The sequence below is a fragment of the Mustela erminea genome, chromosome 19 (assembly GCF_009829155.1).
Source record: "Mustela erminea isolate mMusErm1 chromosome 19, mMusErm1.Pri, whole genome shotgun sequence".
Taxonomy (NCBI): Eukaryota; Metazoa; Chordata; class Mammalia; order Carnivora; family Mustelidae; genus Mustela; species Mustela erminea.
The window spans coordinates 13,427,503-13,448,503 of NC_045632.1; the positions used below are offsets into that span (position 1 = coordinate 13,427,503).

General features: G+C 48.7%; 2 protein-coding genes across 12 annotated transcripts in view; one reads left to right on the plus strand and one right to left on the minus strand.

The window, feature by feature from the left end:
• Nucleotides 1-1,068: 1,068 nt before the first annotated feature.
• On the minus strand, nucleotides 1,069-20,000 carry LOC116580116. The gene is made up of 6 exons (XM_032326153.1): nucleotides 19,722-20,000; nucleotides 10,468-10,650; nucleotides 10,219-10,350; nucleotides 9,397-9,937; nucleotides 8,042-8,137; nucleotides 1,069-1,711 (listed from the first exon to the last, which is right to left on the minus strand). The coding sequence occupies exons 1-6, from the start codon at nucleotides 19,998-20,000 to the stop codon at nucleotides 1,410-1,412; spliced, it is 1,533 nt and encodes a 510-aa protein (XP_032182044.1). The 3' UTR covers nucleotides 1,069-1,409.
• ZSCAN1 (zinc finger and SCAN domain containing 1) overlaps nucleotides 10,232-21,001 on the plus strand; it is a 28,917-nt gene continuing 18,147 nt past the window's right edge. The window contains exons 1-3 of one of the 11 annotated variants that reach the window (XM_032324771.1): nucleotides 19,526-20,037; nucleotides 20,440-20,535; nucleotides 20,860-20,953. The gene's annotated coding sequence lies outside the window, so the exon portion shown is untranslated. The other 10 variants (XM_032324773.1, XM_032324772.1, XM_032324775.1 and 7 more) reach the window with 10 other exon arrangements.

The window sequence follows — 21,001 nt, forward strand, 5'->3', positions numbered from 1 at the left end:
CACATGTAAGTGGAACTGCACAGTTCAAAACTGTGTTGTTCAAGGGTCAACTGTATTCTACGCATTTTCCATGTTTCTACACAGTGTTTATAATTACAGTTTATAATGAATTCCTGAAACAAATAAGAAGCAGCCCAATTTTCTAGCATTGGGGGAACAAGGAAGCAACTAATGGCACTCTGGCTCTTTGGGACAGTACATCAGTCATTCAGCCAAATATCCTCAACCTGTTTTGACTTCTGAGCAACAGCCCTTCCCACACTGGGTAATCACATTAGTTAGTATTACTAAAGAAACTTTTGATCTCACTAATTAAAAATTTTTTCCTAGGTATCAAATGCCACGTAGGTTCAGCCCTTCTCTGGGAATGCACCAAAAAACCACAAAATTTAAATGTATGTGTACAGTTTTTATATATTAAAATGAAGTATGTATTTTTTTTTTCTCCCTCGAGCTTTTTAGTGCCCAATAAAATCAGAACCTTGATTAAAAGCCTTCCCGCATTGATGACATTTGTATGGTTTCTCTCCAGTGTGCATTCTCTTATGTTGAGTGAAGGATAAATGAAAACTGAAAGTTTTCCCACATCCGTTACATTTATCTGGCTTCGCACCAGTATGGATTCTCTTGTAAACTGTAAGGTGAGAGCTGTGACCAAAGGCTTTTCCGCATTCATCACGTTCGTACAGTTTCTCTCCAGTGTGCGTCCTTTCACGTTGTATATCGAAGGAGCAGTCGCTAAGGGCTTTCCCACATTCGTTACATTTATAGGGTTTTTCTCCAGTATGTGTTCTCTTATGCACATTGACATTAGACCGTCCACTGAAGGATTTTCCACAGTCATCACATTTATAGGGTTTCTCTCCAGTATGAATTTTCCGGTGTACATTAAGGTGAGAATTTTGGCTAAAAGACTTTCCACATTTATTACACTCATAAGGTTTCTCACCAGTGTGAGTTCTCCAGTGTAAAATGAGGTGTAGGCTCTGCCAGAAAGAATTCCCACATTCATTACATTCATTCATAGGCTTTCTCTCTACCATGATTTCTCAGCTGGTAAGAAAGAGATGAAAGTTTCTTAAAGGTTTTCCCACATTCATTACATTCATAGGATTTCTCCTTAGTAGGAGTTCTCATGACCTGAGAAAGGGGTGAGCTATAGATAAAAAAAATCTCTACTTTCTTTACATCCATAGAATTTCTCTCCTATGTTAATTATCTCATGTGTAAGGAGGTATACGCTCTGGCTGGTATCTTTACCATGCTCATTCAACTTCGACAGGTTTCCCGAGGGTTTTCCACATGGACTGCCTTTACAAGGTTTCTTCCCCACCAAGATTTCCTGATGATTTTTTAAAATAAAATTATGCTGTACACTTTGAGTTGAGCCAATTTGATAGAAATACTCTTTAACAAGAAATCTCAGTGAAGAAAAAGTCTGAATTGAAGCTGCATTTTCCCACAACTGCAGCATTTCCCCAGTCCCCAACCCGGGTCACTACTTGCCCTTGTTTATGTCCTGTCAGCCCGGAAATGGCACTGTGTGTCTTCTGCTTCTCCAACTCGTCCCCAAGTTCCCAGCCATCTGCTGTGGTAGAACGCCAGCAACCATCCACTGCGGGCCTCATCAGGTTCATGCTGCTGGGTAACTCCTTCCTAGCAAAGGCCTCTGTTGGTGACAACTCTTGGCTTTTAGGTCTCTTCTTCCTTTCTAGAAGGAAATTAAAAATAATTTGGGTGCTTAGAAGAAAACTCCTAGAGTGAGAATACTGAGATAAAAGCCACAAGATGTGCACAGGGGGAGTAGATGTTTTACAGTACCAACCAAAAAAATGGCGGAACTCTGAGAAGAGAAGCCACGAAAGGTACACACAGAACACAAAGAACCCATAGGAAGACTGACCAACCTAACAGTCAGCACAAAAGGCAGAGGGGATACCGTTACAAGACAGGTCACAGAATAGGCAGACATCCCCAGACGTGAGATGCTCAGGACCACCGCCCTTCACTAATGCTTGGACATCCCAGAACCTGACCCATTTCTCCACCTAACGTCTCTTCTGCCTGTAGTCGATAACCAAGTTAATCCTCCCAACAAACCAGTTTCATGATGGTAAGAACATGTCTTTAGATTCAGTCTTCCAAAGCACCCAGAAGCAGGGTAAGACTACCTCAGTTCTCCTCAATCCTTCTCCTTCTGGGTTTCTTTTGTTCTCCCTAAACACGACCATTTCCACCACTAGCACAGAGTTCCTCTGCCTGAGGACTTTCCTTGGGTCTCCAAAGTCTTCAGTGTCAGCAACCCGCCCCTTTCATCATTCAGCTCTCAAGTCCCAGGTCACCTCCTCTGAGAGACCCTGTCCAACCTCCCCGCCTGCCTGAGTTCCTTGTCACTTTCCACTGCATTGTCCTGTTTTACTTCCTGCATACACTGCTCAGCATTACTCAACATCCCTTTCTTCTTTTCGTTCTTTATTGTCTGCCCCTCCCCAGACACCCTATACTAGCGGCTTTTGGCTCCACGGTGGGGGGAACCTTGTCCATCCTGTTCCCACTTTGTCTCCAGTACCCAAAAACACACAGGGAACAAGAGGGCTCCACAGGCATATGGATAAACACAGAGTGGTCCGCACACCAGACAAAGGTAACTCACCTAGAGCACCGGGGACGCTTGGGACATGTCTGCAAGGTGGCCTGACAGGGCACCTGCTTGTGCTCAGCAACCTGACTCCCAGTGGCGGGGAGGCCTTGTGTTTCTGACGTGGGAGGAGGCTGTGGAGCTGAATGTGAGGAGGGCTTTGCAAGGTCATGCAGAGCAAAGAGGGGGCTGGAAACCTGCAGAGGGTTTCTCCTGGAGTCCTTAACTGGACTTCAACTGCAAGTGCACAGAAGGCTAAGACCTGAAAAAGAACAGCTGCCACAGGGCTGAGCAGAGGTTTCAGAAGTTACCAAGTGTTGGGGGACACTGGCTCTGACCCAATGAGCACCCAAGGCATTCCGGTTAGAATCTAGAAAGTTGGGGCGCCTGGGTGGCTCAGTGGATTAAGCCGCTGCCTTCGGCTCAGGTCATGATCTCAGTGTCCTGGGATCGAGCCCCGCATCGGGCTCTTTGCTCAGCGGGAGCCTGCTTCTCTCTCTCTCTCTGCCTGACTCTCCGCCTACTTGTGATTTCTCTCTCTATCAAATAAATAAATAAAATCTTAAAAAAAAAAAAAAAAAAAAAAAAAAAAAGAATCTAGAAAGTTGTACCTTAGAAGGAAACAGCCTCAAGGATAAGAACTACATCCAAGAGGGTGGGAGGTTGGGGGAACCAGGTGGTGGGTATTAGAGAGGGCACAGATTGCATGGAGCACTGGGTGTGGTGCAAAAATAATGAATACTGTTATGCTGAAAATAAATAAAACAAACAAAAAAAAACCTAAAAAAAAAAAAAAGAACTACATCCAAGAACTAAAGCAAAACCAAAGTTACTTTAATAAATCCTAAACCTGAGCCTCATCAGGATTAGGATGATTTCAGTAATTTAACTGCCTCCAGAAAAAAAGAACAACGGACAATTCTGGTAGAAGACAAGACTCCATCATCTCTCCAATGCATCATGTGCGGCATTCAGTATACAGAAATTGACTAGACATGTAAAGAATCAGGAAAATGTGACTCATCACCAAGAAAAAAAAAGTCAATAGAGGCAGATATACCAAACATTAGAAGTAGCAGGAAAAAAATGAAAAATAATATTATAGCTCTTTCTCTTCAACTTGGTGGCTGAGCAGCAAACACAGAGAAGATCCTCATGGAGACCCTGACAAACAAGAACACTACCCTCACAGGAGCCCAGTGACACCACTGAGAATGTCAAAGCCAAGACAATGAGGGCTCCCACTTGAAGCCACTTGAAGATCAGTGTCTGTGCTGGGAGAGGACGGCTGCACTCTCTCAGACTACAATATCCATAAGAGCCCCTGCATTTGGTGCTTGGCCTGGAGGTGCGTCCCCTAGCCTTCCCTCTGCCAGCTCACCCGCAAATTCAACTGCAACGAGTGTTGTGCTCCCAGACATGTGGCCGCACCAACCATCCACACCCCCAGAAGAAGGTCAATAAAGCCCCTCCATCAGCTCTTCCTTTCCCCACAGAGTGGCCTCCTGCCCGAGCCCTACGGCCCTGGGGCCTCAATAAAGTTTCACTTTGGGGCGCCTGGGTGGCTCAGTGGGTTGAGCCGCTGCCTTCGGCTCGGGTCATGATCTCAGGGTCCTGGGATCGAGTCCTGCATCGGGCTCTCTGCTCAGCAGGGAGCCTGCTTCCTCATCTCTCTCTCTCTCTGCCTGCCTCTCTGCCTACTTGTGATCTCTCTCTGTCAAATAAATAAGTAAAATCTTAAAAAAAAAAAAAAGAAAAAAAAAAAAAGAAAATTCCATTCTGGAATTAAATAAAAACGTAGTATCTGAAGTAAACCTGAGAAGACTTCATAGCAGACTAGACACAACAGAATAAAGAATCTGTGAATTCAAAGGCAGGTAAGTGGAAATTTTATGATGACACAAAAGGAGAGAAAATAATATAAAAACAGAACACTTGACAAAAGATTAATGTGTAGTTGGAGTTACAAGAGAGACTGAAGCAGCAGAGGAAACATTTGAAGAGATAAGAACAAAGAGTTGATCTAGACTGATCAAAGGTACCATCCTAGGTGTTCAGTGTTCAAGAGCAACAACCTGCTGAGAAAATTGTATGATTCTGACATCTGATATCAAACCTTTCAGCACTTGATTACGTACCTCAATGTTACAAATGAAGCTAGTAAAACTATTCTAAATGACAGTCTCTGAGGGAAGAGAGACATGAGACTAAAATTCCCACTTCTAAAATGCAACTTTTTACTGGGTACATAGTGAAGACTCACCTGAAAAAAGGTGAAAATTCACAGGCAGTGTGGGCTTAAGACACCATACCCAGAAATGCAGAACTAAACCATCAGTTCTCTCTGATTTCATTCATCTGTTCCCTGTAAACCCTCTCCTCTCTCTGAAGAACAATTGGTAAACTGTGCCTACCTTTCCAGAGAACTGAGACTGACACAAGGGGGAGCCTTATCCAGGCCAAAATGACAGAATTCCGAAAGAAGCCAAGACTTTAAAGGGATGACAGGTCTTTATGAAACACCACATCCAACAGTAACAGAATACATACATACCCACCTACCCACCCCAACAGACCATATGCTGTATCGTAAAAACATTTCTCAATAAATTTAAAAGGACTGAATTCATAGAGTATGTTCTTCAACCACAATGGAAATAATCTAGCCCTCAGTAACAGCAATCCCCTTACACTTGGAAATTGAACAATGTACTTCATGAATCAAAGAAGAAATCACTTTCGTATGTTGTATTTTCATTACCATTCAGTTCAAGACATTTGGAAAACAAAACATAATGAACCGAACAATAATGAAAATGCAGCATGTGAAAACATGCAGGATGCAGTTGAAATTAAGATTTAAAGGAACATGTATAACTATAAATGCAAACATCAGAAAGAGAAAGCATTAAAATTAATGAACTAAGCTTCTGCCCCAAAAAAGCCAGAAAAAAGGAAACCAAATTAAACCAAAACAACTAAAGGGAATAAAAGAAAGCAGAAATCAATGGAACAGAGAAAAAAAAATTCAATCATGTCTATAGATGCATATACAGCATTTGATAACACCCATTCATGATTAAAAAAAAAAAAAAGTCCTCAGGAAATCAGGAATAGTACTTTCTCAATGTGATAAAGGGTTTCAGATAATACTTAATGGTAAAATATTTAATGCTATTCCGTAATATCAGGAGCAAGGCAAGGATGTTCATTCTTACCACTTTTAACATTGTACTTGATATCTATGGTGACAGGTATCAGAAGAATGGTTGCCACACTGGGGGAGTCCTAAGTGGAAAACGACATTAGGAAATGTATGGGAATGGAAATATGCTATGTGTGGACTGGACTATAGGTCACACAAATACACATTTGCAAAACTTTACTGGACTGTAGTTTTAGGAACAGCGTATCTCACTGTATGTTAAGTACACATCAATTTTTTTAAAAAGTACTAGAGGTCCTGGCTGGTATAATAATATGGTAAACAAAAAAGCATAAAGTCTCAAAAGGAAGAAGCAAAGCAATCCTTATTTGAAAACAACATGACTGGGTAAAAATCTAAAGACATTGAAAATAAATTACTAGAACAATTAAGTGATTTTAACAAGTTCACACAGGATAGAATGTCAGTTAAGAAGAAATTATATTTATATACACTAGCAACAAACAATAAGAAAATGAAATTACAAATAATATTTACAATAGCATAAAAAATGCAAAATTTCTAGGAATAAAATTAGTAGAAGATGTACATGACCCATATGCTTAAAAACTGAAAAACACTGGGCGCCTGGGTGGCTCAGTGGGTTAAGCCGCTGCCTTCGGCTCAGGTCATGATCTCAGGGTCCTGGGATCGAGTCCCGCATCGGGCTCTCTGCTCAGCAGGGAGCCTGCTTCCCTCTCTCTCTCTCTCTCTGCCTGCCTCTCCATCTACTTGTGATTTCTCTCTGTCAAATAAATAAATAAAATCTTTAAAAAAAAAAAAAAACTGAAAAACACTGCTGCAAGAATTGCCTAAATACACCATAATCAAAATTAGAAGGCTAGACATATTAAGATATAAAGTCTTCCTAAACTGATTCCTTTTTTTTTTTTTTTAAAGATTTTATTTCTTTGACAGAGAAGGGGGGAGAGAGAGAGCACACAAGCAGGGGGAATGAGGGAGGGAGAAGCAGGCTCCCCGCTGAGCAGGGAGCCCAATGTGGGGCTTGATGGGATCATGACCTAAGCCAAAGGCCGAAGGCAAACGCTTAACTGACTGAGCCACACAGGCCCCCCCACAAACCGATTCTAAGGCACCACCAATCAGAACTGTTAATCTATCACCCAACAACTCCACTCCTAGACATTTACTCAAGAGAATAAAAACACAAGTCCACTGGAAACATTGCACAAGAATGTTAGCAGCATTATTCATAACAGCCCAAAACTAGAGACAATCCAAATGTTCATTATCAAGAGAATGGACAAATTGTAAGTGATTAAAAAATAAAATGTCCCTAAATACTAAAAAGTAAAAAGAAATAAAAACGCATATAAAGGGGCGCGCCTGGGCCGCTCAGTGGATTAAGCCTCTGCCATCGGCTCAGGTCATGATCTCAGGGTCCTGGGATCAAGCCCTGCATTGGTGTCTCTGCTCAGCAGGGAGCCTGCTCCCCGCCCCTCCTTTCTCTGTCTGACTCTCTGCCTACTTATGATCTCTCTCTCTGTCAAATAAATAAATAAAATCATTTTAAAAAGTGCATATAAAATCACAGACGAATCTCAAAAATCTTAGGGTAATAAGCCATAAGCAAAAGAAATAATATATAATTCGCTTTATATGAAGTTCTAGAAAAGGTAAAAATAACCTATGGTGGAAAAAAAATCTCAATAGTGGTTGCCTTTCGGAAATGAAAGAGGTAACAAAGGAACTTTGTGAAATAATGAAAATATCGAGCCCCATTTAGGTGAGAATTACATATGTGCGTACATTTATCAAAATGTTTCAATTGTACATGTAACCTTTGTGCATTTTTGAAGTACAGTGGGCAAAAGTAACAAAAATAAGAAGGCGGCTGACTTCTCATCAGAAACCATGGAGTCCAGAAGACAACTGCATGGTGTCTTCAAAGTGCCGAGAAAAAGAAAAAAAAAAACAAAACCCCAAAACCTGACAACCTAAAATTCTCTGTTTACAGTATCTTTCCAAAATGAAGATGAAATAAAGGCATTTTCAGGCAAACACAAAATGAAGGCGTTTTGTCACTCTAAAAGAAATGATAAAGGGAACTCTAAGCAAAAGGAAAATGATCCCAGATGGAATTATGGAAATGAAAAGGTAATGAAAAGCAGCAGAGAAGGAAGATATGAAGGAACATATAAACAAACACTGACTGTAAAGATCCTTTCCCATCTCACCTAGGCGGGAATCTTGGGAGAGCCCTCTGTCCATCATGCATTGCTCTATTCCAAGTTCTAGGAGGGCAACAGTATCTGGCTTGAGGTTCCAAGGTCCTGGGCAAATGAATGATCAAGCTGTGAGGTTCTGGTTCTTTTCATATACATTCTGGGACAACATTTTGTTTTATTTGTTTTTAAGTAAGCTCAATGTCCAACATGGGGCATGAACTCACAACCCAAAGATCAAGAGTCACATGCTCTACAAAATGAACCAGGCAGCCTCTTCAGGCTGAGGTTTGATGAGGACAAATCCCCTAGTGACTCCACACTCCCAGCTAAATCAAACCCGCTCTGCCAAGACCCCAGGCAAATAGAAGTGGACATGGGGAACAGCCTCACCCACAGTGACCAGGTGTCTTAAGGTCTCCAGCATCACGTTATGATACAGGGTCGGCTGGGCAGGGCCCAGCAGGCCCCATTCCTCCTGGGAGAAGTTGACCGTCACATCACCAAAAGTAACCCTCCCCTGAAATGTTACCCACATGCCTGCTGAGCCAGGACCCTTAACCCTGCAAAAGCTCCCAGAAAAAAAGGCACGGCTACGTGTGAATGCGAATGCACAGGTGTACAGGGAGATGTCCTAAAAGCTGTCTGGCTCCTGAGGGATACACCTGAGCCTTCGCGGGGGGTGGGGTGGGGGGGGCATCAGGGCTCCGCGCCATTTCAGGGGTGAGTTGCCATTACACTAAAATGTTCACCCCTACACAGCTCCCCCATTTCTTGATCAACTTGGGATCTTCCATGAAACCAAAAGACCGCTTCCCTTGACGACCCCTTTTTTATACCATCAGGTGCATGAAAACGACAACGTTAATATTTGCCGACAATAACGTTAATCTTTGCCAGGGATCCTCTTCCCAGGCCGGGCGCGGTACTTCAGCGAGCACTTCACCTAACGGAAATTTTCTTACGCCTCACAACGGTCTCGGAAAGCAGTTCCCACTTCTGGGGGTGGGGGGTGTTTTTTTCAAAAGAGGAGCGCGGGAATTACGGTTATGGCGGCTTCACAAACACGAACTGAGCGACGCTTCGTCTTTCCGACCGTCATTCCAGACGATGGGAAGACAGAATTGCTCGTCCCTTACGCGCGCGGTAGCTGAAGCCACCGGGAACCCGGGTGTGCAACTTTCTCGCTGGGGGGGTTCGTCTCGGCCTCTACTGGTTAGGGGACATCGCGCTACAAGAAAGGGCTGCAGGTTACGAGGTCTTCCGCCGCGCCCGGCCACAGCGACGGGCTGGGGCACCGACTCCCATCCGAGACTCGGGAGCAGGGTGCACACCAGGCCGGGAAGGGACCGCGCGCGGCCACTCACCCGAGGGCGGCCTGCCAGGGGCCCCGCGGCCATGGCCTCTTCCGACTCCGAGGTCCTCCAGGCGCCACCTGCAGCCCCACCCGCTCCCTCCAGCGCCCACCGGCTCGCGGCTCCGGACAGACCGCCCGGGACGGCCCCAGACCACAGATTCAAGCCGCGCGGCCAGCGTAACCTCTCCACGAGACTGCGGCGCCGGCGGCAAAGCGTAACTACCAGGACCAGAAAACCCCGCGCTGCGGCCCCTGACCAATGGGAGAGCGCGGCCGGGGACTCCGGAGAGACTGACCCCGCCGCATCGGCATTCCGGCAGTTGTAGTCCGGAGGCCAGAGCCCTCGTCCTAGTCCAGCGGTAGACACACCTGAGCTCCCAGAGGGTCAGACTACGTTTCCCAGAAGGCGCGGCGATAGGCGTGTCCGCCCAATGGACAAGCTCGAGCGGGCCTGGGCTGGAGGGGGAAGGGGACCTTCCGACCCGGTTTAAGGTCCCCGGCCGGGCGTAGGCGGCAATGAGACGGATTTCTCTCACTATAATTCCCCGAAACTACGTTGGTCAGGTTCTCGAACTCCAGAAGCGCGCAATCGGTGGGTACGGAGAGTCCGAGAAGCCTGAGGAGAGGGATTCCAGAAGTTACAGGAAATTGTAGTCACACCAACTTTGTCCACCAGGTGGCGGGCGTGGACCTCGGGCCTCGTACTACCTTTCCCAGAGGCTCCGCGGGGCGGGTCCTCCTCCCGAGGAAATAACGTAGTGGGCGGTGCTGGAAAAATAGGTGTCTCCCAGCAGCGTGGCCTCCTGGGAGTTGCAGTCCACTGTCTGCATACCGCTTGGTCCAGTGCTCGGGCTCGGACTACAGCTCCCAGAAGGCTCCGTGGCAGCGCGGGGTTGGAAGCGTCTGGGGGCCGCCCGCCCGCAGCTCTAGCTGTCGGAAAGACGCTGTCTTCACAAACACCTTCCTGAGGACGAAGTCAGAGTAAGTGTCTTGGTGACAAAGGCGCGCGTTCAAGTGTTCTGTGCCTGCCCGGTGTTTCCATTCATCGGGTGGGTGACGGAGGCAGGCTTCCCTCACGCACCGTCGGGTACGTCTTCCATGAAACGGGCGCTCGGGCTCGGCTAAATGACGAGGTTGTCGTAACCGAGGTTTCCCCCGCGTTTCTGCCTCCTTGACGCGAAGGGGAGGTGAGGGGATCTTGGGGCGGTTTCGTTGCGCGTTCGGAGCGCCGGAACGCGGAGAAGCGCGCCTGCGCGGAGCGAACCTGGGTTTGGGAAGGGAGGTGCAGGCGAGCCTAGGGCCGCTTCTCGCGGACGCCGCGCGCTCGGCCCTGCCGGCCGGGCTGTGTGCGGGCGAGATGGGCATGTGGGCCACGCCGGGCGGAGCCCTGACCCCCTGGCGGATGATGTCTTTCACGCACTTTTCTGCACAGGGCGAATCCCCCAGTCCATGTCCTCTGTGCTCTTCTTGGTAGCTCTTTAAGGGATTTTTCAGACCCCTTTTCCTTAAGGATTTATTTATTTGCTTTAGGGAGAGGAAGAGCGAGCGAGGGGAGGAGCAAATGGGGAGGGGGCGAAAGAATCCCAAGTATCTCGCACAGAGCAGGAGCCCGAGGCGGGGGACGGGTCTGTCACAAACCCCTGAGATCAGGACCTGGGCTGAAACCGAGGGCCACCCTTAACCAAACGCACTAGCCAGTAGCCCCCAAACCCAGGGCTACTCCCTAACCCATTCTGGGCCGCTGCCATTTTGTGTCATTGGAAAGCAAGCCCCTGTGTTCTGGGTGTCCTGTTTTAATTACAGTATATAATGTAATGATAAGAGCCATTTTCCAACATAGCCAAAATTCCATTATAAAACTTTTAGAAAAAATAACTTGCACTACTGAATATTCAGTATTCCAACTTAAAATTATCTCCATGGTTTTAAGTAGTTTAAGGAATGAGTGGGGCCTGAAGGGCTCAGTCGGTTAACGCACCAACTGGCTCTTGATTTGGGGTCAGATCATGATCTCAGGGTCAGAGACTGACTTCCAGGCTCGGAGGGGAGTCTGCTTGAGTTTCTCTCTTTCCCTCTCCCTCTTCCTGTCCCTCTGTGCGCGTTCTCTCTCTCTCTCTCTCATAAATAGGTAAAATCTTAAAAAAATTTATTTGAGAGAGATAGATAGTGACAGAGCATGCGTGGGCAGGAGAGGGAGAAACAGGCTCCTGGATGAGCAGGGAGCCCAATGCAGGGCTCCATTCCAGGACCCTGCGATGATAACGTGAGCTGGAGGCAGATGCTTAGCTGGCTGAGCCACCCAGGTGCCCCAATAAATAAATCTTTTTAAAAAACAAAAATAAAAAATAGTTTGCTTTTTTCTTAAAGCAGGGTGTAACAAAGGGCTATGCTTTGCAACATATTAATTCCCTTGTTTTTTGGTAACAGCTTTATCCAAGTATCATTCACCTACCATGAAATTCACCCATTTACAGCGTAGAATTCAGTGACTTTTAGCATATTCATATATTTGTGCAGCCATCACGAAAATCAGTGTTAGAATATTTCTTCCCCCTCAAAAAGCACTGTACTTCTTATAACGCCTTCACCTACCAGTCTGTCCTCCCCCAGCCCTAGGCAACCATGAACTGACTGCTGTCTTTATGCATTTACCCATTTTGGACATTTAATGTAAATGAAGGCATACAGTATATGGTCTTTTGTGATAGGCTTCTTGCACTCACACAGCATAATATTTTAAGTTTCATCCATGCCGTAGTTTCAGTTCTGTATTGCCAAATCACACTCCATTGCACAGATACGGCATATTCTGTCCACTCATCAGTTTAAGAACATTTAAGTTGTTTCCACTTTCTGCTTGCTCATAACGTTCGTGCACAAGTGTTTGCGTGGACATCGTGCACAAGTGTTTGCGTGGACATATATGTTCATTGCCATTGTGTATCTATCAAAGAGTGGAATTACCAGGTCATATGGTCATTCTGTGTTTAAGAAGGGCCGTCAGAAAAAACAAAGCCCTTCAGACACCCTCGTTTTAGTCTGCAAGACCTTAAGCAGAGGACCCAGCTTAGGCTCAGGTCATGATCTCCGGGTCCCTGGATGGAGCCCTGCGTCAGGGAGGGAGCCTGCTTCTCCCTCTCCCTTTGCCCCTCCCCCTGCTCATGGTTGTGTTTTCTCTCTCTCTCTCTCTCTCTCTCTCTAAATAAATAAATAAAATCTTTTTTTAAAAAAAACAAATAAATTTTTAAAAAGTAAAAAAGAAAGGGAAAGACCCACAAAAGTCACAGTGCAGCTTTCATGCCAGGAACTGGTGCCCTGCACTCCCTTCCTCAGCCTCCTCATTCCCGCCAGCAGAGTCGAAACCCCCCTGGGCCTCCATAGGGCCGCCTCTCCAGGCTGGAGATCCTGGACTCTGCTTCTCCCACCTGCCTGCCCTAGTCACGGGGCTGCTCTCACCCATCCCCTCTGAAGAGCCCCACCTCTGTCTAGCCCTCCAACTTGGCAGAGTGAGCAGCAGCTCCCAGCCCTTCCCTGAATCGTCCACAATAGACTGTGTCACCTAGCGATGCCCCCAGTACTCTCTTCCTAGAAGGGGTGCTCCTGGCCCCTCAGGCTCCCGTTTCTGGAGCAGAATCCCACTAGCCAGCCACCCTGCTGCTCCCCCCTGCCCCTGGCTCCTGCAGGGCCACATGTGCCCTAAGGTGGCCGCCCAGTCCACTCAATGAACAGATGAACCTGGTACAGATGGGGTGCAGAGGAGCAGAGGACTTGGGACCCTGGAGCCTGGCTGCTGTGCTGTGGGAGGAGGACCCTGCAAGGCCTGCCAGGCTCTGCCCCAGACCACCAGGCCAGAAAGCCCTGCGGGATCTGGGAGTTGCCGAGACACTGGGCAGGGCCCGGGCCAGCATGGGGCTGACTTGGACCTGCTCTGCAGCCCATCAGGCCCTGTGAGCCCTGCAGATTCCAGGAGACGCCAGGCTGGCTAGGGCCTGCGTGTGTGGGGCATTCGGGTCCTTACCCAGACTGGCCCCAAGCCTCCAGACACAGCCAGTGCCAAAAGTTCCAGGAGATGCTGGAGGACCAGGGTGGGTGTGGTGCTGGGTTTGTGGGACCTGACCCAGACTGACCTCAGTCCATAACTCCAGCAAGCCCTGCAGGGTCTGGGAGTCGCCGGGGGAGGCCAATGATATGGGAAACAAAGGCAGAAGAAAAATTATTAAATTTCCTTGTATTCTGTAGCCCATGGACAAGTCCTTGAAACAGGCAGAGTGACATTCCTCTAGGGACTCAACTGCCACGAAGCTAATAACTTTGCTGAGGGTAAAAGGCAATCTAGCCTGACCCCCAGGACCCTGTAAGTCTACTTTAACATATAAAAATACCTTTGGAAACTTCATCTTTACTCTCTATGCTATGTGTTGGCAATCACCCCCCAAGTGTATAGCCCACTGATACACATCTGGAGGATCTCACAGCTCAGGTTTTATGAGACTATAATAAATGATCCTTCCCAACAACATCTAGCCCCCTCAAGGTCCTGGAGAGCTTGCTTCCAAAATTCCTTAGAGACTGACACTTTGCTTAACCCCCTCCGAACTTGAAAGTATCTAATCAGCCACTCTTCACGACCCTAGTGCAGCTCTTTTTGCCCATGGTTCCGTCCCCATGCTTTAATAAAACCCTTTTTGGACCAAAGACATCTCAAGAAGGAATTCTTGGCCGCTGGCTTCAAACCCTAAGGTCTTTCCTACATCAGCCACGGCCTGAGGGGTGCATGCAGGTGTGTGAGGCTGACCCAGACCTGCCTCAGTTTGCTGGACCCAGCAAGCCTTTTGGGGACCCAGAGTAAGCTGCTCCAGAGGGCTCCTAAGTTAGTAGGTGTCTGGCCTCTGTCTCCAAGAGGGTGGCTTTCATCTTCTCTCAAGTGTCTGCTGAGAGTGACAAGCAGAGGGCTCAGCACAAATGCTGGCCTGGCTTAGCCCCAGGTGGCCAGAGGGACACCTGGCTTCCCAAGGTCCTCCTCTGGGGCCAAGATGTTCACTTAGGGCCACCCAAAGTGGACCGCCAGCTAGGCTGCAGGAGCACGTGAGGCCACTGGCCAGGGACTAAAGGACAGGAACTGGGTCGCGTGGCCGAGGCTGGCAGGGAGGCATTGAGTAACTGACCTGCGCAGGGAGGGAAGGAGTGAGAACGAGGGAAGCGTGGAGTGGGGGCTCAGGCACAGGCTGCTTCTTGGGTTCACATGAGCCAGCACAGAGCTCGGGGACTGAGCCACCCAAGTTCCACCATATTCCATGGACACCCTCAGTCCTGGGCCGGCGGCGGGTAGGTGGTCACCCTACACAGTAGAGTGTCCTGGGTTTGCCTGGACGGGGAAGATGGCCTTTGAGACATCTGTTTGCCATGTTCTCAGGTTGCTGGCTTCTCAGATAAAGCAACTTTTCCTTTCCCAGCATTGTACATCTTGAGTACTGATGTGGGACCTGAGTTCGAACCAGCAGTCTGGTAACAATCTATCAAGAAGTGTCAGAGTATAGAGTCCAAGGCACCTCCTGACTTAACAGGGGACCCAGCAGAGGCACAGGTCCTGGTTGGGGAGGCCACTGCCAATACCCCCAGGGTCATGAAGATTCTGGGTCCGCACTTTGCGTGGCAAGGTCCTTCCGCACTGGGGCCACCGTGGGTCATTGAAAACCTGTGATGCTTGAGCCAGCCTCACTCTCCAGGAAGAAAAGTCCATGCCATGTGTTCCTTCCACCTCTGTGTGAGAGTTAGCTCTCTAACCCTTTTAAATGTTGCTGAGAGCTGTGGAGGTCCCCATCCAGGAGGCCCAGGGTCCCCCAACCCTCCAGCCTATGTGCACTTTATAGGCCACTTAAGCTCAGACCCACACTTTTCTTGGCTCCTGGAATGAAACCCAGGGAGCACCTGAACTTCGTTTTCATTCCTCTGTCTCTCTCTTTCTGCTCCCTTCCTTCTGGGTTTTATGTTTCCGGTTCTGGGCCAGCCTGGCCCTGACAGATCATTCCTCACTGGCGGTGACAACGCTCTAGAACCTGCTCGTGTGCCGTGAGCGAGAGGTGCCTCTCGGAGCTGGGCTGTGCCGTCCACGCGGTCCCTGAACCGTGGCGGGGACACAGCAGGCAGCCGCTCACTCCCGGGGGTCCACGATGGAAGAAAGCCTTTCCCGCTCCTTGTCTTCTCACAGGACATTCTCCTTTCTGCCAGAGGCAGTTAACAAAATAGGTGAGGGGGCGCCTGGGTGGCTCAGTCGGTGAAGCATCTGCCTAGGACTTGGGTCATGGTCCCGGGGTCTTGGGATCGAGCCCCATGTTGGGCTCCCTGCTCAGCGGGGAGCCTGCTTCTTCCTCTGCCTGCAGCTCCCCCGGTTGTGCACACTGTCTCTCTCTGACAAATAAATAAGTAAAATCTTAAAAAACAAAAAACAGGTGATAACTACGGCATACTGTGTTAACGTAAAGATGCTCTGGGTCTCAGGGGCTCTGCTGATACACCGCCTTCTCCACCAACTCGTAAAGGCAAGGGTGGACAGTGACCTGGAAAACCCACCGAATTCGGTTTCCCCCTGTGTTCTGGGTCCTCCATACAACCCTTACTTGCCCTTGAGCTGGTCTCCTCCACAAGAGACTTCCTTTGTAGAGTAAAGTCAGTGAAACAAGTCACCACAAAACTAGTCTAAAAACCAAAAGGTGCGGGGAAGAACAAAGCAGAGGGGACTTGAGAGAGCTCATCGGGGTGGGGCCGCTTCAGCTCAGGGTTGGGGAAGCCGCTCTGAGGAGCTGACGTCAGAGCCCAGGCCCCATCCGCCATCTTGGGGAAGGATGTTCTAGACCAGGCAAAGTCTCACCCCTGTTGGAATTCAGGCTCCATAAACTACAGTCTGAAGGTAAAACACTGCCTATTTTGATAAATAAGGTTTTCTTGGAGGGATGCCTAGCTGGCTGGCTCAGTCAGTAGAGCATGCAGCTCACAATGTCAGGGTCATGACTTCAGTCCCACCTAAAGGGAAAAAAAAAGCACCAAGTTTTAGTGGAACACAGCCAACCCTGTCTTTCTGAGTATTGTTTATGACTGCTTTCCGGCCGCAACAGCATAGCCGAGTCTCTGTGACAGACACCATATGGCCAACAAAACCAAAAATATTCACTATTTGGCCCTTTGCAAAAAAAAGCCTTCTGGCCTCTGCTGTAAACGACGTTTTTCTCACTGGTACAGAATATCCCACAGCGCGAACAGAGAACAGCACAGCCCTCCTCCGCTGGTGCGGGTTGGGCTTTTCCAGCAGCGACGACAGAGCGTTCTTAGGTGGGGACACTTGGTCCCGGGGCATGCAGATGGTCCACTGAGCTACAAGATGCCGAATGTGTTCCAAAACTTAAATATCCTCAAATATTTCCCACAAAAAATTTTAAAACTTCGTATCTGGTTTCAAGTCCCAGAGGCACCTGTTCGTGTGATGTGGCCGCACCAGATCTTTCTACAACCCAAACACTTCTGCTTCCTTGTACTGATATGTTTTTGATGTATAATTCACACAGCATAAAACACAACCATTTAAAGTGTATAGTTCAGTGCTTTTTAAAGTATATTCACGGGGTTTTGCAACTGTCACCGCTACTTCTAGAACATTTTCATCACCCTAAAAAGGAACCCGATGCCTACTGCTGCCCTCTCCATTCTGCCTCCTTCCGGCCCCTGGCAGTCAGGACAGTAAGGCTTCTGGCTAACTTACTTTTTTTTCCCCCCAACTTATTATATTTTTTTTTGGAAGATTTTTTTTATTTATTTGACAGAGAGAGAGATCACAAGCAGGCAGGGAGGCAGGCAGAGAGAAGAGGAAGCAGGCTTTCCACAGAGCAGAGAGCCCGATGCGGGGCTCAATCCCAGGACGCTGGGATCGTGACCTGAGCTGAAGGCAGAGGCCTTAACCCATTGAGCCACCCAGCTGCCCCCACAACTTACTTTTTAAATTGAGATTTACCTGTGTCATTGGGAACAAAAGTTTCTGCTGCCTACAAAATGTTTGGAAACCTGTGCCTGGCACCAGACTGCCTCCCAGTGGATCTAGCATTCAAACTGCCTGATGATGAGACGTCTTTCCCTCTGGCTCTTGAAACAAACTAAGTGAATGTTCTCTACTTCTGAGGTGCATTGCAGTGTTATGAATGCGTAGGTCAGGCCAATTTCTGCTACCAAGAAAATGAGCCAGGGAACTCAATGTCACTGGAGCATAGTAAGCCCTCGGCACTTGGATTTGATTGTCCCGTCTGTGGCTTCTGCACCCAGCAGTGCCTGCTTGAATACCACACTCCAGGGACCAGCAGCCAGCAAGGGATGAGACAGAGGAACGGCACCGACCACCCAGCTAAGTGGCCCCTCTTGCCCCTCCCGAGATTGTATATGTCCACACCTAGTTTTATTTTCTCTAAGGCACTTACACTTCCAGCAAGCATCTGCTTTATTTGTTTCCTGGGGTGTAAACTGCAGGCCCTTCAAGGCCAAAGCCACATCAGTCCTGCTCACTGATGTGCTCACCCCTCACCCCCGAACAGCACCAAGCAGGCACTGCTGTCCAGCGGATAAATGGCATTCAGTCCTAAATGGCATTCAGTCTAAGGCTCCCAGAGGTGGGGCTCCCATCTCCTTTGTTGGGTTCCCCAACCCCACTCGCATCCTCCTGCTACCACATCTCAGCACTGGGCAGCTACTGCCACCCTGAGCCCAGTCCCAGAGCTGTGAAACCCCTTTGAATCATTACCTTCCCCCCAGTCTGAATTTAAACAATAAATAATTCTTTAGTATAAGTACGTTCCAAACATACTGTATTTAATGTATTTAAGTAAAATATAGTATTAGTATTTAGAAGAGTATTTGGTATTGGAACTTGGTTTAAATATGTACCAAATAGGGGCACCTGGGTGGCTCAATGGGTTAAAGCCTCTGCCTTTGGCTCAGGTCATGATCTCAGGGTATTGGGAACGAACCCCCGCATTGGGCTCTCTGCTCAGCGGGGAGCCTGCTTCCCCCTCTCTATCTCTGCCTGTCCCTCTGCCTACTTGAGATCTCTGTGTGTCAAATAAATAAATAAATAAATCTATCTTTTTTTTTAAAAGTCCCAAATATAATACTAGGACAAATAATAAGATATATTCTTATTAATTACCATAGTATTAGCTATTATTATTTATTTATTAAAGATTTTATTTATTTATTTGACACAGAGAGACACGGAGAGAGGGAACACAAGCAGGGGGAGTGGCAGAGGGAGAAGCAGGCTTCCTGCTGAGCAGGGAGCTGCATATAGGGCTCCATCCCAGGACCTTGGGATCATGACCTGAGCCGAAGGCAGATGCTCAATGACTGAACCACCCAGGCGCCCTTACTATTATTATTTAGTATAAGTATATCCCAAATATTACTATTGGGACAGATTTATAATAAAAAAAATCACTCATCTGAAATTCAAATTTAGCTAGGATTTGTCCTGTATTTTTATTTGCTAAATTCGGCAACCCTATTCCAAGAGATAGATAGATAGATAGATATCAAAAAATATAAAAGAATACTTATACTCAATGTATTTATTGTAAAAATATTTTAAAATATAATATGGGACACACTCATACTAAAAAAGTATTTATTGTTTACCTGGAATTTAAATTCGGGGGGGTATCCTGCATTTTTATTTATTAAATCTGGTAACCCTACTGTGGGACATGGCTACACTGAAAATTACATATAGTACTATACATGTATTTTCTAGGTTTTAAAAAATACACTAAATGTGAAACAGTAATACTAAAAAATAACGTTATCTGACATTTAAGTCTAACTGTGCCTCTTGTATTATTTATTTGCGAAATCTAGCAATCCTATTCTAGCACATACTCTACTAAAACAGACGTGTATTTTAAAAATATGTTATGGTGGGGTGCCTGAGTGGCTCAGTGGGTTAAAGCCTCGGCCTTCCGCTCAGGTCATGATCCCAGGACCCTGGTATCTAGCCCCGCATAGGGGCTCTCTGCTCAGCAGGAAGCCTGCTTCCTCCTCCTCTGTCTCTGCCTGCCTTTGCCTAGTTGTGATCTCTGTCAAATAACAAAATCTTTAAAAATAAATAAATTTAAAAAATAAAAATATGTTAGCAGGCTCAATGTGAGACGCTCCTACAGTGAAGCGAACAAACGAAATGCCACGTTGTTTAATTGGCATTTCTGGCTTGCGGGCGGGCTTGGACACAGCAAAGAGAGAGCCTGACCGCGGCCCTCACGCAGCCCCGCCCATCCTCCTACCCAACCCTCTCCCCCGCAACCTCACCGAATCGCGGCTTGCCCCGTTGCCATGGCGACCGAACCCGTCCAGGGTAACTTTGGGGCGCTGCGGGGGTGAAGAACTCCGAGCGGCTTCCGATTGGCCAGCGCAGCCTCGCGCGTTACCACCCTGTCCTCCGCCAGGGAGTCCCGCGGCGCGCGATGCTCGGGGACGACTCTGCGCGCCTCTCCGGGCCAATGGCGGCCGCCCGCGGCGCGCGTGGTTCTGGGAGTTGTAGTCCGCAAGTAGGCAGCTGGGCTGGCTCTCAAGCCGAAGCGCCGCCATGACGGAGTGGCCCTGGCCGGAGCGGAGCCCGCGCGCGGTGAGTCCGCCGCGGCCCGTCCGGCCGCCCCGCCGCCTGTCCCTCGTCCGTCAGTGCGCCCGCCGAGCTGGTCGGCCGCGGGGCGGGCCGAGGGCGCCGGAGTCGGCGGGCGCTGGCTGGGATCGCGTTAGAGGAAGCGCGGGTGGAGACGAATCCGGCCTCGGTCGGGAGGCGCACGTAGCCCGAGGCCGGCGGCGGGGCCGAGCCGGGTCAGGGAAGCCGTCGCGGGGCCGCGAGGTCCCTGGGGATGAGGGAGACGGGCGAGCCTCGCACTCCAGGCGGGGGGGCCGAGGTGGAGGTGGGCAGGGGGCCGCGGCGCGTCGTTCCGCCCAGCCCCGGCGGCATCTCCCTTCTCCATCAGCCGGGACAGACAGTCCCTCCACCCTCGTTTGTCCACTCCAGACCCCTCTCGGCCCAGCCCAAGCTCCCCGTCCCCCCACCAGCCAGCAGCCCAGAACCTGACACAGTGTCCGCGTCAGATCTCGGTGCCCATCGCAGGTAAGCCCGGCCTGTCCACGTGGCTTTGAGCCCTGCAGGTGACACTCAGAGACCCCCTAGCATCAATCCTCGTCACCCCCAGAGCGGATCTCCAGGACCCCAAGACGCCATGTAGACTTCAAGCCCATCCTCATCAGCCTAAGACCCCTACATCTTCCAGGCCCCCTCCTCAGCCTGGGTTCCCCAATATGGTCCCACATGAGGACATCATCCCCCCTCCAACATGGGCCCCAGACACCCGCCCATAGGCCTCATGTGCTTTCCACTAGGAGCCCCACTTGACCCCCTCTAGAGCCTCCATCAACTCAGCTTCTCCCCACATAGACTTCATCCCGGGACCCTGGAGGGTACTGAGGAGCTGCGATTCTCCACCCTGGAATCTGCCTGGGGCGCACTTCCCGGATCGCCAGAGAGAAGGGTAAGGTCTGATATCCCAGAGCAGAAGGACTGCTTGAACCTGTGAGGC